Source organism: Fistularia commersonii, chromosome 2, assembly GCF_037954325.1.
Source record: "Fistularia commersonii isolate RoL2024-O1a breed Wild chromosome 2, RoL_Fcom_v1.0, whole genome shotgun sequence".
Lineage (NCBI taxonomy): Eukaryota > Metazoa > Chordata > Actinopteri > Syngnathiformes > Fistulariidae > Fistularia > Fistularia commersonii.
This window is the reverse complement of record NC_141285.1, coordinates 2104458-2118334: the sequence shown is the minus strand read 5'-3', so window position 1 is coordinate 2118334 and position 13877 is coordinate 2104458. Positions and strand designations below refer to the sequence as shown.

General features: G+C 44.8%; 1 protein-coding gene across 1 annotated transcript in view; it reads left to right on the top strand.

The window, feature by feature from the left end:
* The window catches only part of LOC147236131 (neurotrypsin), a 30893-nt gene extending 17344 nt beyond the window's left edge, over nt 1-13549 (top strand). The window contains exons 7-14 of the mRNA XM_086164196.1: nt 363-541; nt 626-767; nt 1138-1352; nt 2462-2603; nt 3539-3817; nt 8240-8362; nt 9302-9582; nt 10731-13549. Of these exons, the coding sequence (XP_086020322.1) occupies nt 363-541; nt 626-767; nt 1138-1352; nt 2462-2603; nt 3539-3817; nt 8240-8362; nt 9302-9582; nt 10731-11050 (1681 nt within the window). The 3' untranslated portion in view covers nt 11051-13549. The remainder of the gene's footprint in view (nt 1-362; nt 542-625; nt 768-1137; nt 1353-2461; nt 2604-3538; nt 3818-8239; nt 8363-9301; nt 9583-10730) is intronic.
* Nucleotides 13550-13877: the final 328 nt, after the last annotated feature.

Below are 13877 nucleotides of genomic sequence, written 5' to 3'. Positions count from 1 at the left end.
TGAATAATCGAATTGTCAACTTTGCTTTGAACGACGCGATGTTAATTTGTTGTCGATTGGTTTTATTTAAAAATACTCTTTCAGTCGGAGGCGGGGCAACGTTTATGCTGTTTGTTACATCCCGTTTTTCAGTTACACAAATTTCACTTCCAGTCTGGACAAATTTAAGGACTTAAGAGTCTTGTAGGTTTGAAGCTAATCCACAAGAGATGCTTATCCTTTAGCTTAGCTTGTAAACACACTGAAAATATTTCACTATACTTTCATATTCCATCAAGAAAACTTGAGCAGACACAGAAATACTTCGGTATGAGCTATCTTTAATGCCGTATGCCAATGTGTTAAGATTTCCTATCCTTTAGGGGTGTGGCTAAGGCGTGGTCCGAGGCCCAATTCGGCCAGGGTTCTGGTCCCGTTCTCCTTGATGGGTTTCAGTGCACCGGAAATGAACTTTCCCTGGAGGAGTGTCCGCATAACAAATGGGGGCAACACAACTGCGACCACAGGGAGGATGCCGGGGTCTCCTGCAACCCTTACACAGGTCAGAAAGCCAGAAAACCGCCTTTATTTATAAAAAAAAAAGCGGAAATTCATCACGCTAATGTGGTTTTTGCGCTGGTTCCAGATGGCGCGGTTCGCCTGGTGGGGGCCGATAGTCCCTGGGAGGGACGAGTGGAGGTTTACTATCAAGGAGAATGGGGTACGGTGTGCGACGATAACTGGACGAAACACAACACCCGGGTTGTGTGCAGACAGCTGGGCTTCAGGTCAGCGTTTCCTCATCTTTGGGTTTTCAAGAGCCTTAACGCGAAACATTCGTTTTATTCGCGCTCTGAATAACAATCGTCAGCCGATTTGACACAGGAAGTAGTTTGAAGGGGCAGAGAGATAAACAAGAAGTCACAGAGGACAACGTTTTTGAATCGCGATCTGTGAAAAGGCCACTTTTGGGACTCCGATTACCGATAAGGGTAGATGGAAAACCTTTTTGGAAGCCCAGAAGAGGCAAGATTAATGATTTAATGATATCTCCTTTCAAGTTGCTGAGGGCTGAACTTAAAGTTAATGGTACGAGTCTTTGGAAGTCCTGGTAGATTTACTTTTCCCTCCATTTGATGATCCTGCCCTTGTCTGCAGGGACCAAGGCGAGCTGGCTCCGGACGGGGTGTACGAAGAGGGTCGAGGGCGGATTCTGCTCGATGAGCTTCGGTGTCTGGGGACGGAGACCTCTCTGCTCGACTGCTCCCACTCGGAGTGGGGCCGTCACGACTGCTCCCACAGTGAAGACGTCGGGGTCCGCTGTGAAAGAGGAGACCAGACCGGCGACGTATCGGGCTGGATCCCTCCTCCCGGTATGCTCGCGCACACATCGTCCAAACTGTTCGTCCACAGGATTGTATTCTAGTGTTTCCATCAACGATGGTAGAAGTTATAGTCCAACACATTGTTTGCTGGTCCAAGCAATGCTTTTTAGGCTTGAATTCCAGTCCCCCCCCCGCCTGTGGAGGTGCTCAGTCATCCAGGCCACGGGGATCTTCTTGTTTTGGCAACTGGACTTGGATTTCTTCACTTCCAAGACGCTTCTTCGGTTCTAATGACCCCGTGGGGAGTTTCCCAATACAACTGCAAGGGTGTTGGGCGGTTCCAAGTTATGGTGGCCTGTTATGTATTTAGAAGTTGATCTGCAAAACTAGGGGCGGTTATGTTAATGGGGGTGTCTTTGGTGCAACTCTTGGGGATTACCTGGATTGGACTGTGAAAAGGTGAAGCTAAACAAAGGAGTGGAACTCATGGACTGAGGCTCATGTGGAAGTTAGCTCGGGCTGGTTCCGGTGGTGGATCTTTCCCGGTTGTTCCGAGGGTGCAGAAGGTCCTGGTCCCTGTTTGCAAATCCGTCTTGGTATCGCTCTCAGTACGGTGTTATATATTAGTGAAAGGTTGTGTCTGAGGCCTCTCCTCTGTTCACAGACAATTTTTCCCTTTTGACAAAGAAGGCTCCTTTGACTCCTCTCTCGCCAGAATACAAACATTGCTGTCTTCGAAAGAACGTCCCTTATCCTTCAGGTGTAGGGCGACCGCGAAGCCCTTGTCCCGAAGTAGAGGTTCTCCTGTGTTGGGCCATCTGCCCATCAACTCCTCCATTTCCATAGCGAGCCATAATAACGTAGACCCGCCCAAAACCCTGGCAGTTAGATTGGGAAACTCGCCACACGTCATTAGAACTGAAGAAACCTCTGGACGAGGGTCGGAACAGCTTCAAGTGAAGAAAGTCAAGTTGCCGCGACAAGAAGATTTGGACAAGAATTCCCCCTGGTCTTTTGTCTCCTCCAGAAGAAAGACATACGAGTGATCCAGAACCATCCAATGTGCTTTTCAGTTGGCCTCGGTCTAGAAAAGGGTACTCTGGTCTGTTGGGAGGGTGTAAAAAAAGATATCGCCGATGATATGCCTTTCCTTGCAGGCCCTCTGCTGCGTTTGGTGGCTGGAGAGAGCAGGAAGGAGGGCAGAGTGGAGGTTTTCATGGAAGGCCAGTGGGGAACGGTCTGTGACGACGGCTGGAACGACATCAGTGCCACGGTCGTGTGTCGACAGCTCGGATTCAAGTAAGTATCGTCACTCTTTCGCTTGCGCTTTGAGCCAAGTCACTTGGAAAAGCACTCAAAGTCAAAGGAAGAAGGTCCAGCGCTGATACTTTCGATAGCAATGTGGCTGCCACGTTTCTTTTTCCTCGACAAGATCAGCTGTCGTTTTAATAATCCCAGACTTTTGCTCTAGTACCGCTGTAAATTAAGAAAGCCTGCATGTTCCCTTGTTTGTTGAAGAGTATATTTTTGGGCCTTTCTGTGGGAATAATGATGTTTGGCCCTTACCGGTATCTTCTTCATGCATCCGAAGGTACTGCGCCACAACAAGAAGGTTACCGGTTCATTCCTGACCGGGGGGGGGCTTCCTTTGTGGGGGTCTCACGTTCTCCCCGGGTCGATGTGGGTTTCCTCCGGGTTCTCCAGTTCCCCCCCATGGTCCAAAAACAAGCAGTCGCTTCATTGGAGACCCTAAATTGCCCCGATATGTATGTCTTGATAATGACGCTTGTATTGATAATGAATGAATGAAGGATACTCGAAGATCTCTGGGCAAACAAACAATCGGTCCCGGACTGAAACTCTCAAGTCAGAAACTTTGGAAATTGTCCGAGAACGTAGGTTCTCTTGTAGAAATCAAATGAAGTAATCAGTGTTTTCCTGCCCCCTCACCCCTTCAGGGGGTAAATAAGCTGTCTATTCTCTAGAAGTCGTAATCAGAAAACTGCTCTTTCTCTCTTCTACTACCATTTACCTAAATGTGTTAGAAAGGTAATCCAAATCAAACAAGGTTGATCTGCAGGATCAACTCCAGTCAGTGTCGTGTTTGGACTCTGGATCTTAAATGTCATTTTTTTTTTGGATCCTAAATAGCAATCATTAGGTTTTCACGGTGTCTGTGGAAACGAGATGGAACACAATGCAGGAGATGTTTTGTTTCCCAACTGTCTGTTCAGGGGAGCTGCTAAAGCTCGCTCCATGGCGTACTTCGGCGAAGGTCGAGGTCCCATCCACCTGGACAACGTGCGATGCCTGGGAAACGAGTCGTCTTTAGGCCAGTGCTCGGCCGAGGGTCGGGACGGCCACGACTGCCGACACAGCGAGGACGCCGGCGTCATCTGCGATTACACTCTCGATCCCCTGGGAGACGCCGCCATGATGATGCAGAGCTGCGGTCTTCGACTCAACAACCTACGACGTCGACGCAGGATCGTGGGAGGAGACAAGTCCTTGAGGTGTGTCGGTCGCACCCGCTGCACATCGGACGAACTGGTTTCCATGGAGACCACATGTTCGGCAGCGTAATGGCCGCCCTCAAAGGGCCACATGTGATGCTAACAGTATGTAACATATGCATATGTAACAAATTTACTAGTTGCTCTGTTCCAAAGCTAGCTTTCACTGCTGCAGAGTTTTTGGTGAACAAATTCTGCTGCCGTCGTCGTTTGGCTTTTAATTCTTGGACAATTTGTTGTTGTTCTGGAAGGCTAACTTTAGCATACTTAGCTCCGAGTTTGGTGTCAAAATGCCGACGTAGATTGCAGCAACGCTGCTTCATAACACAAAAGACACGCCGCTTTTTCTCCTTAAAGCACAAACATGTATTTCCATCTTTCTTGAAACAGCCTTCCATCTGCATCAACTTTTCTCTTCCTGGACATTTAGCGATCATTTGTATTTCTCAATTCCACTTGTTGAAAACTACATTGATGTGGATTCACTGCGATCTAATGTCAGGATGCCGTCACTTGGCGGGTAACTGATCGGCATGAATTGCGGGAAATGTAGTTTATGGTCAACGCAAGGGTTTTACTTGACCACAGAAAATGACTTGGCGGGCCATATTTGGCCCGCGGGCCTTTAGTTGGACACATGTGAATTACACAAAGAATGAAGAAATATTTATACAGCGACTTCCATCCAAGTTCTGCCGATTAAACGATAAGAATAGGACATAAATGAACACCTATCCTGTAGCGAGGGAGTGAGGCTTACTATTTAACCTTCTACATGTTTTTGGACTTTTCTGCACCCGGACGCAGGCTGACTGGTTCCAACCAGGGACCGTCTAGCTGTCAGGAGGTTGTCGCTCACCACTGTGACAACCAAAAAAAAAAAACAAACAAAATAAGAACTCGACACTACCACTCAGGACTTGTATGCAGTGGCAAACAAGCGTGTATTCAGCTTTGCCTCTCAGGCCTCCGTGGAGTGCCAAGGGCCTCCCGCCAACAGGGACACACAAAAGGCTAGAACCCTGGGAACCGCATGTGTCCACCGGTTCAGATAAATAAGATGGTGCACTATTAACTATTTTATAGGTGAGGAGCAGCAGCTTATCGCCCCTGGAGCAAATAGTAGGCGACAGCAGGCTGTTCATACATATTTTAGCAGAAAATAAAAAGGGACTCATTCAAAAAACAAACTCAAAAGTAATGGTTTCATTTTAACAGCACTTTAGTTCATATCTGTATCTTTATAGTGCCATGACTGCACATTCACACTCATAAATCCTATTGCGACGACCGAGATTTCTTCAGTTCTAAATGACTGTAATATCTTCTTCTTTTCCTTCGGGTTTTCCCGTCAGGGGTCTCCACCCACAGCGAGTCAACTTTCTCCATCTAACCCTATTCTCTGGATCCTCCTCTCTCACACCAACTACCTTCATATCCTCTCTCACTACGTCCATAAATCTTCTCTTTGGTCTTCCTCCAGACCTCTTGCCTGGTAGCTCCAATTCCAGCATCCGTCTACCAATATATTCTCTCTCCCTCCTCTGTCCATGACCCAACCATCTCAGTCTGGCTTCTCTGACCTTCTCTCCAAAACATCTAACATGTGCTGTTCCTCTGATAGACTCATTCCTGATCCTCTCCATCCTGGTCACTCCCAAAGAGAACCTCAACATCTTCATCTCTGCAACCTCTAGTTCTGCCTGCTGTCTTTTGGTCATTGTTGCAGTTTCTAGTCCAAACATCATCGCTGGTCTCACCACTGTCTTGTTGACGTTTCCTTTACTTCTGGCTAATAGTCTTCTATCTCTTGGTACCCCTGACACTTTTCTCTACTCGTTCTAACTTAGTTAGGCTATGCAGTGTGTGTGTACGTTTGTGTATGTCTTTGTCCAAAAAAAAAAAAAAACCTCACTAACCCAAGCTTACTGTTCTGTATATTTCCTGTGCATCTTGTATTTGCAAGTGTATTTGCAGTCCCTATGTCCTCTATTGTAAGTCGCTTTGGATAAAAGCGTCTGCCAAATGCAATGTAATGTAATGTAATGTAATGTAATGTAATGTAATGCCTGAACCCGTTTCTTTACCTCTTTTCCACGCTCTCCATTGCTCTGGACCGTTGACCCTATGTACTTGAAATCCTCCAACCCAGGGGTGGGCAAACCTTTTGGCTCAGGGGACGCATTGACTTAAAATTTCACAGACGGGCCGGGTCACCACAAGATACGATACATATAAAAAAGACAAACAAAAAAAACGCATTTGTTGACAGTACTAAATCAGGTGTGCCCAATACGTCGATCGCGATCTACCGATTGATAGCAAAGGTAGCGTGGGTAGATGGCATGGCATCAAAACGTAGACGCCAGGCTTTCCTCCTCACTATGAAATTTGTAACTTGACTGACAGTCGGTCTGTCCAATCTGACCTTTTCCGATACAGGCGCGTTCTAGCAAGCTAGCGAGTTAGCCTCCAATTTATGCCTTCTAAACCTATGGGTATAAAAATGAGTGGGGGACCCGAACCGAGTAAAAAGGACTAAAACGCATCACTTCCATAGGAAATGGGAGGTGGACTTTTTTTTTTTTGTAATGTCATTTTCAAAGTGCGTTTGCCTCGTCTGCCGGTTTGCCATCGCTATACCAAAAAAAAGGGAAATGTGGAGCGGCATTTTCAGACCGTTCATAAAAACTACAGCACCGACTTCCCTCCGAACTAAAGGAACTCAAATCCCAGCTGTCAAGACAACACTCATTTTTCTCTCAGCTAACTTAGACTGTGCTGCTGACTCCATTCAAGTCATCAGAATAAGGTATTTACCCAAAAAGTACTCTGTTGTAGTGTGACATAGGGGTTCATGCAGTTGTGCAAGATCCACAAACATTTATGATGTTCAGTATACAGTTTACCCTTGTTTTTCGTGGGGGTTACGTTCCAAAAAGAACCCGTGATAGGCAAAATCCGTGAAGTAGAAACCTTTATTTTTTTTTACAATTATTATACAATTAAATACTCTATTATACATATATTATACATACTTATTGCTGCTGTCGTCCTTATGTTTTTTTCTTCCTTCTTTATGGAACGAACGGAAGATTCATTCATTCCGTAATGCCGACCTACAGCCGCATAGCTTTTACCTTCCCTTAGCATGTTCAGAAGTTTAACTTTATCTGCGATAGATAGCATCTTCCGCTGCCTTTTGGGCCCTTTTGTCGCTCCAGAGCGTTTTGTCAACATTATGGGTTTTAGAGAAACAGGAAATTGCAAGAGAATTTACACGTACGTCATGTAAATTTGGCAAGTTGTTTTATGTACGTGTACATGTTTAACTGCGACGTTATTGACGCACAGGTAGAGAAGAAGCGGAGTGACTTTTTAGCCAATCAGAATGCAGAACACAATGCACGATGCAAATCTTTGAAGTAGCGAAACCGTGAAAAGTAAACCGCATTATAGCGAGGGATCGCTGTACTTAGTAGATTCAGCTTTTTTAGTGGCGGTAGATAATTTGCACATGGTCATTTGAAAAGTAGCTCACAAGACGAAAAAGTGTGGGCACCCCTGTACGAAAGGCTAAACTACAAAGCTAATCTGTGTCAATCAGCTCAGGAAGTAGCTCAAGTGTTCTCAAGTAGCTCCAAAAACGAAATAATATCCAAAACAGCTCCCACTTTCATTGATCCACTCCTTCAATCAATCACATCGAGTATGAATTCTGTACCGATCTTTGGCGGGCCGGATTAAAAAGACCAACGGGCAAGATGCGGCCCGCGGGCCGTAGTTTGCCCACCCACCGCTGCTCCAACCCATCGACCTCTGAACTAACCTTCATCCCTCTCCTTTCCAGAGCATTACATTACATTACATTACATTTGGCAGAGGCTTTTATCCAAAGCCACTTACAATAGAGGACATAAGGACTGCAAATAACACTTGCAAATACAAGATGCACAGGAAATATACAGAACAGTAAGTATGGGTTAGCGTTTTTTTTTTTTTGACAAAGACGTACACAAGTGTACACACACACACACACACACACTGCATAGCCTAACTTGCTGCCTAACCTGATCTGGGGCATCTGCGGAGTAAAAAGTCCTGAAAGAGAAAAGGTTTTACCTGTTTCTTGAAGGTTGAGAGAGATGATGCTAGTCTTGTCGCTTCCGGAAGTTTGTTCCACCACTGAGGTAGTAGAACTGAGAACAGTTTTGCCTGAGATCGCTTAGAGCGAGCAAAAGGTACTGCTAGTAGCAAACCTGCACCTCTCTAGATTCTCCTCAACCTGATCTCTGCTCTTGCAACACATCACAATGTCATCTGCAAACATCTAAGTAAATGTATTGGAAGTAGAGAAAAGGTTCTAGATGAGTGATGTTCTGTTGTTATGTGTGTGTGTGTGTGTGTGTGTGTGTGTGTTAGGGGCGAGTGGCCGTGGCAGGTGTCCCTGTGGCTCAGGTCTCAGCTGAAGGGCAGCCATCCACTGTGCGGAGCCTCGCTCATCAATCCCTGCTGGGTCCTGACAGCAGCTCACTGCTTCAAGAGGTGCCCGACAGCGCCCTCTAGTGGCCGCCTGCCGTCACTGTCAGTCATTTCTGATCAATGTTATTGATGAATCTCAGTCGGTGATCGGAGCTGAGAACGTGCACAAATAGCGTGCGAGGAAATAAATAAAATGCTTCTGGATAGTGTCTGGAAGATGTTTCATGTCCGAGCAAGTTAATATGAACTGGGAGGGATGAAGGGGAGGGAATGTAAAAGCGAGAAAAAAATGTCATACACTTACGAGATTCAAAAAGCCATTTAGAAATAATATTATTTGCAAATATAAACCTGAATTATGAACGTCAGTTTGCTTGTAATCTGCCTTTTGGATGTTCAAAATATACATTTTATTCTTCATTTCTAAAATGGATTGATGACATAAAGGCAGGCAAAACCTCAGCATTCACCTTTCCATCCAAAACAGTTGTTTTGGGATTTTTTCTATGAATTACTGTTTGTTTATCTCTGAATCTGATACATATATATATATATCATTATTTATTTACTTATTTGATTCAACAAGCTCACTAACTTAACATTTTCCCCTCTACAGTGACACAAGAGCCTCCTTGAGAACAGCAAGACAGTCAAATGTCATAAACATTGCTAGTATATGTTGAAAATATAGGACATTTTTGCTTGAATTTTGCCTTAAATTTAAACATATTTGACTTTGAATGAATGACCATCAGAAGAAATATGTAATGTCAAAATATGATATGATATAAAGACTATTAAGGAAATATTAATGTATGGAATTCAAATTTGAGCAGTCCTTGACCAAAGTCTCTTCATGTAGTTTTGCATGAGAACAAGAGTTGATTATCTGAATTTTCCTGATTTTTCTGATGGCATTAATTACATCAACCGTCTAAAAACGGACGCCACAGTATGCATGTTTGTAAAGATGGCCGTTTCCATGTTTTCCCCGCCGTCCAGGTTCGGTTCGGACCCGGCGTACTACGTGCTGCGCCTGGGAGATTATCACACCGAGGAGCAGGACGACTTCGAGCGCACCTTGTCCCCCGAGAGGATCGTCATCCACAGGAAGTACCACAACAAAGGGTGGGAGTACGACATCGCTCTGCTGCGGCTCAAAGGCACGGAGGGGAATTGCGTGGCGTTCAACCCTCACACCGGGGCGGTGTGTTTGCCCGAGGCCGGCAGCAGGTGGGCGAAGAGGCCCGCCGCCTGTGTGATCACCGGCTGGGGCATCACGGGTACGTTTCGGCCTTCGCTTTCATTTCTCCGGCGATTCCCGGAGAAATGATGTCGTTTCTTGCTCGGTGTTAGCGGGGATTAGCGTTCGCTATCGCCTCGATCACGACCGGTCGAATGAATTTTGTCTTTTTTGGAGAATGTATTTTATGAAATCCATCGGTAGCCTTGCCTTTTTTATGGATTGAAATTTAAAAAGAAAAAAATCTCTTTTCTATCCATATTTGGTCATATTTGGAAAACAAAACTGAGTAAACACAGTCATTGTCCTCGCTCCTCATGAGGATTTTTTCAAATTGGTTTAACCCTCGTGCGATCTTAACATTGTGTTTAAAATGACCCATAAGACAATCTTTGTACCCTAGTGGTGTACAGCCCACATGGAAACATAAACAAAAAAGAAGTATCACTTTTTCTAATTATGGGGTCTCTTTAGGAAAAGTTATAAAATTTCAAGTTGGAAAATATAGGTTAAGGTGTTTTTTCTACAGCTAAACATGGTAGTGGGTCACTTTTGACCCGCAAGACAACACAAGGGTTAAATGTATGCTATCCGTTGTGGATTAGCGCAGCCTTCTGCAGCAATAGCAGCTTATTATTCAATCGCTGAAGAGCGAAGACGATGTTTTTCCTCCTGCGATCAAGCGAAAACTACGGGACTGATATCAGAGATTTCATCGGGTATCCGCACCTTGCTCTGCAGAGGGGAGATCAATACCGAGTCGCCGTGTGATATAATCCTCTTTTTCGCTATATGTAAGGTGGAAATTCATCTCTCAACGGCGTGAATCTTTTTTTTATAGAAGATCCAATGTCTTGTTCTACCCAAGACACTTTTTCAGGCTTTTAGGACACATGTTTTTGTCTCGGTTGTATTTTAACGCCGAAAAGAACGCGGTGGTTCCCGTCACGCTCCACACAGATAAAGTAAAATAAGAGTGTTTTGGTTCTTCCTATAGTGGCAGGAAGGTCATAATCCAAGAGAGAAGAGTGACCTCTTACTTGGACGACCTTTGAGTTCCATCGCTTAAACCGGGGACTCGTTTGTTTTCTGAGCTTTTTAAACCCCTGTGGGCTGCTCCGTTCAATTATCCAGCCGATCATCTCGAATCCAAAACGTCCCCTGTTTGCTTGTCCTCTGCCCCGCCAGACTCGGAGTACTCCCGGACCCTCCTGCAGGCCTGGGTCCCCCTCCTCCCCGCCTGGAAGTGTAAGAGGCGATACGGGGATCGCTTCACCAGCCGTATGCTCTGCGCCGGGAGCCTCTCGGACCGCCACCGCGTGGACAGTTGCCAGGGCGACAGCGGGGGGCCGCTGGTTTGCCAAGGGGAAGGCGGTCGATGGATACTGACCGGCGTCGTGTCTTGGGGTCACGGCTGCGGCGATCCCTTCTTCCCCGGCGTGTACACGCGAGTCAGCAGGTTCCTGGGCTGGATTGACAAGGTCGTGAACAAACCCTACAAAAACTGACCACAAGATGAGTCTGAATATGTGTTTTTAGTTGGAAATGAGTGGAGAAGACCGTCAGAGTGCCAGACCGCTGCAAAGACACTTGCTTAGCGCTATGAGCGGACATTTAATGCTTAAAAAAGCCATCCGTTCCCTGCTCTTCAACCTGAACGCAGCCATCGTTTTAGCCGACGTGTCATTTTTATCATTGCCTCAAAAAAAATAAGCCGACGCATCATTTCCGTTCGCTTTCGGGCTTTTCGTTATTCAAGGCCCGGCTAAAAGCGACGGCGTCCGACAAACTGTTTTGTCTTCGCTCTCACGAAAGGAAATTCAGGATCTCAGGAGGGGAGAAAAAAAAAGGGATGTGCATGCTGTCAAAAAAATTGACTTTTGTCCGTTTTTGTTTTTTCCAAGAGAAAAAGGAGGAAGGGGCTTGTTGGATTTGAGAATATATGTGAATCCGGTGGAGAAAAACGGACAAACGTCCCCGATTTTCATGTCCTCGCGACCGAAACCTGTTCTTTTTTTTCCATGAAACGCCATTTCCCTCTCCGACGGCTCCACCCGTGGGACTTTTGCCGACATGCAAACTATCTTTTCAAGCGTCCATATTTCTCATCGGTCATTTGTAGTCGCCTCCGTTACGTTGCTCGTAGCTCGGACTTGTTGAACTTTAATTGCAATGACATTCCACACGGTCAGTCCGGAGGTGTTTCGGTCTTTTCCGAAACGTGGCATCTTTTCGGTTCCGGAAAAAACATACATCGACAAAGCGGGTCGAAAGCGTTCGGTCTGCTTATCTGGTTAGGATCGGCCAATGGGAACAAGAACGTATGGGGACGATCCCGTTCTTTTCATTACCTCCAGCGGTTCACGTATTCCACTTTTCTCCTTTTAACGCAAGCTTATGTGTGTTTTTCGACATCCGATTTGAGGGATCCATCCGGCCGAACGACTTCTCGACGAATGTACTGTACCGGTTTGTCTGTATCGTACCCAAAAAAAACAGATTAAAACCACCTCTTCAACAAGGTTGCCATCAGATTGTTTTCATTTTAAGGGCCGCGGTGGAAACAGAACCGACGAGGCAAAAATATCGTTGCCGTCCAACTCGGTGTCGGATACGGTTCAACCGCAGCCACGCTCAGCCGACGATGCAGAGCCGAGGGGGATTTCAGACGCGTCTTATTACAATTTAACAAGCAGTTTGATTTAACCCGAGGAATGCTTCCTTCCGAACCGTGATTAAATGTACGATTTGCGTGTTGACAATATTAGCCGACATTTGAGTTCGCCGGCGATGAGTTTTCACGGGGAAGAAGAGGGAATTCAGAAGAAGACAGTCGCTGTTACAGTCGAAACGAATTAGCGAATATCGTGTTTTTAATGGGTCCAGCTCCGGTTGCACCACATTGTACACCTCCTTTGGATATTTCTAATTAACCTTACATGAACACAACTACACCCAACAATTCTTGCTCTATCAGTTGCTTTTTGTTCTTTTTTTTTTTTTTTTTTGAAATATTAAAGTCTATCACTTTAACAAGGAAACTTGAATTCTTAATATGAACGACACAGAAAGTATATCGTCTTCTCGTAACACAGCAAAAATGACTTAAACATCAATGCGGCTGCTTTGACTCCAGCTCATCTGCTTCTATGTGCTTGCGAACGTGGGAAAGCGCGTAACATCAGCAATTGTTTTCATGGGTTATCGGGGTTTAGACGGATCCTGCCGAGTGAATATTTCATTTGATGCTCCTCTTACACGCTGCGTATTCTTTGATCTGTTTGTGGAACGTTGCGCAGAGATTGTCGAGAACAGGGTGCAAACAAGTCAAGGCGCTTTAAATACCTTTCATGTAACCGTATTAGTGACGCCGATCTGTGCTCAAAGTTTTCGTGCCTGTTTCTGCGATTTGTCAGTTTCAACCGTCTTAATTTATTTGTAAGAAAACGTTTGCTGTATTTCCTTTTTTTTTTTTTGGTGTAAATATCACTGTGATCACGGGTCGTGAGCAGCAACACTGGCTGCAGCCTGGAAAAACCCAGGATTGCTGGCATGTAACTATTAACACTCAACTTGATGTTCCTACTGAGAATAAAATCCAATAAATGTGTCAAAATGAAACCTAAATTCTGCACTTGGTGTGAAAATTCACTGTTTAGTTGTAAAATTCAATCATAATATCAATGACATTGTGCTGTTTCACTGTGTCAAACTCTTATTTATACCGGCAGGTTTTCTGCCCATGTTGTTTCATCATTGTGACCAAAATATTAATGATATGAAAGCGTGTTGTAGAAACAATTCAACAAGATATTGTATTAAGGCCATCATTAAAACAGCTGCAAGACCTTATTAAGAATCTAATAGTAGGTGGCCGTCTTCCTGTCAAGTGCATTTTACTTTTACATGCAAAAACAGACCATGCTATTACAGAACAACAAATATCTCAGTCATCTCTTGCACCTCTGAAAGAAACTTGTACAAAAATAAAAAATGGGCTGCAAATGACATGTCCATCCCATTCTGTATATATAGATTGTAAAAACACACACACACACACAAACATATATATATATATATATATATATATATATGTTTAATCTCTACCTTCATACTGTGACAATGGTTGCTATGAGAAATCAATTTCCTTGGTATCTTTCTCTCTAAACTTGGGATGCCAGTGATTGCACTTTGTGTTTTTGTTTGTTTATTAAGTAGTTTTCTCCTCCATTTTGCCGTCCAGCTTAGATGAAAATTGTCATGGCAGGAAGGCAATCAAATAGGTGGGATATTCAAACAAAGACAGGTCGAAAGAATGGACAATAAAAGACTATA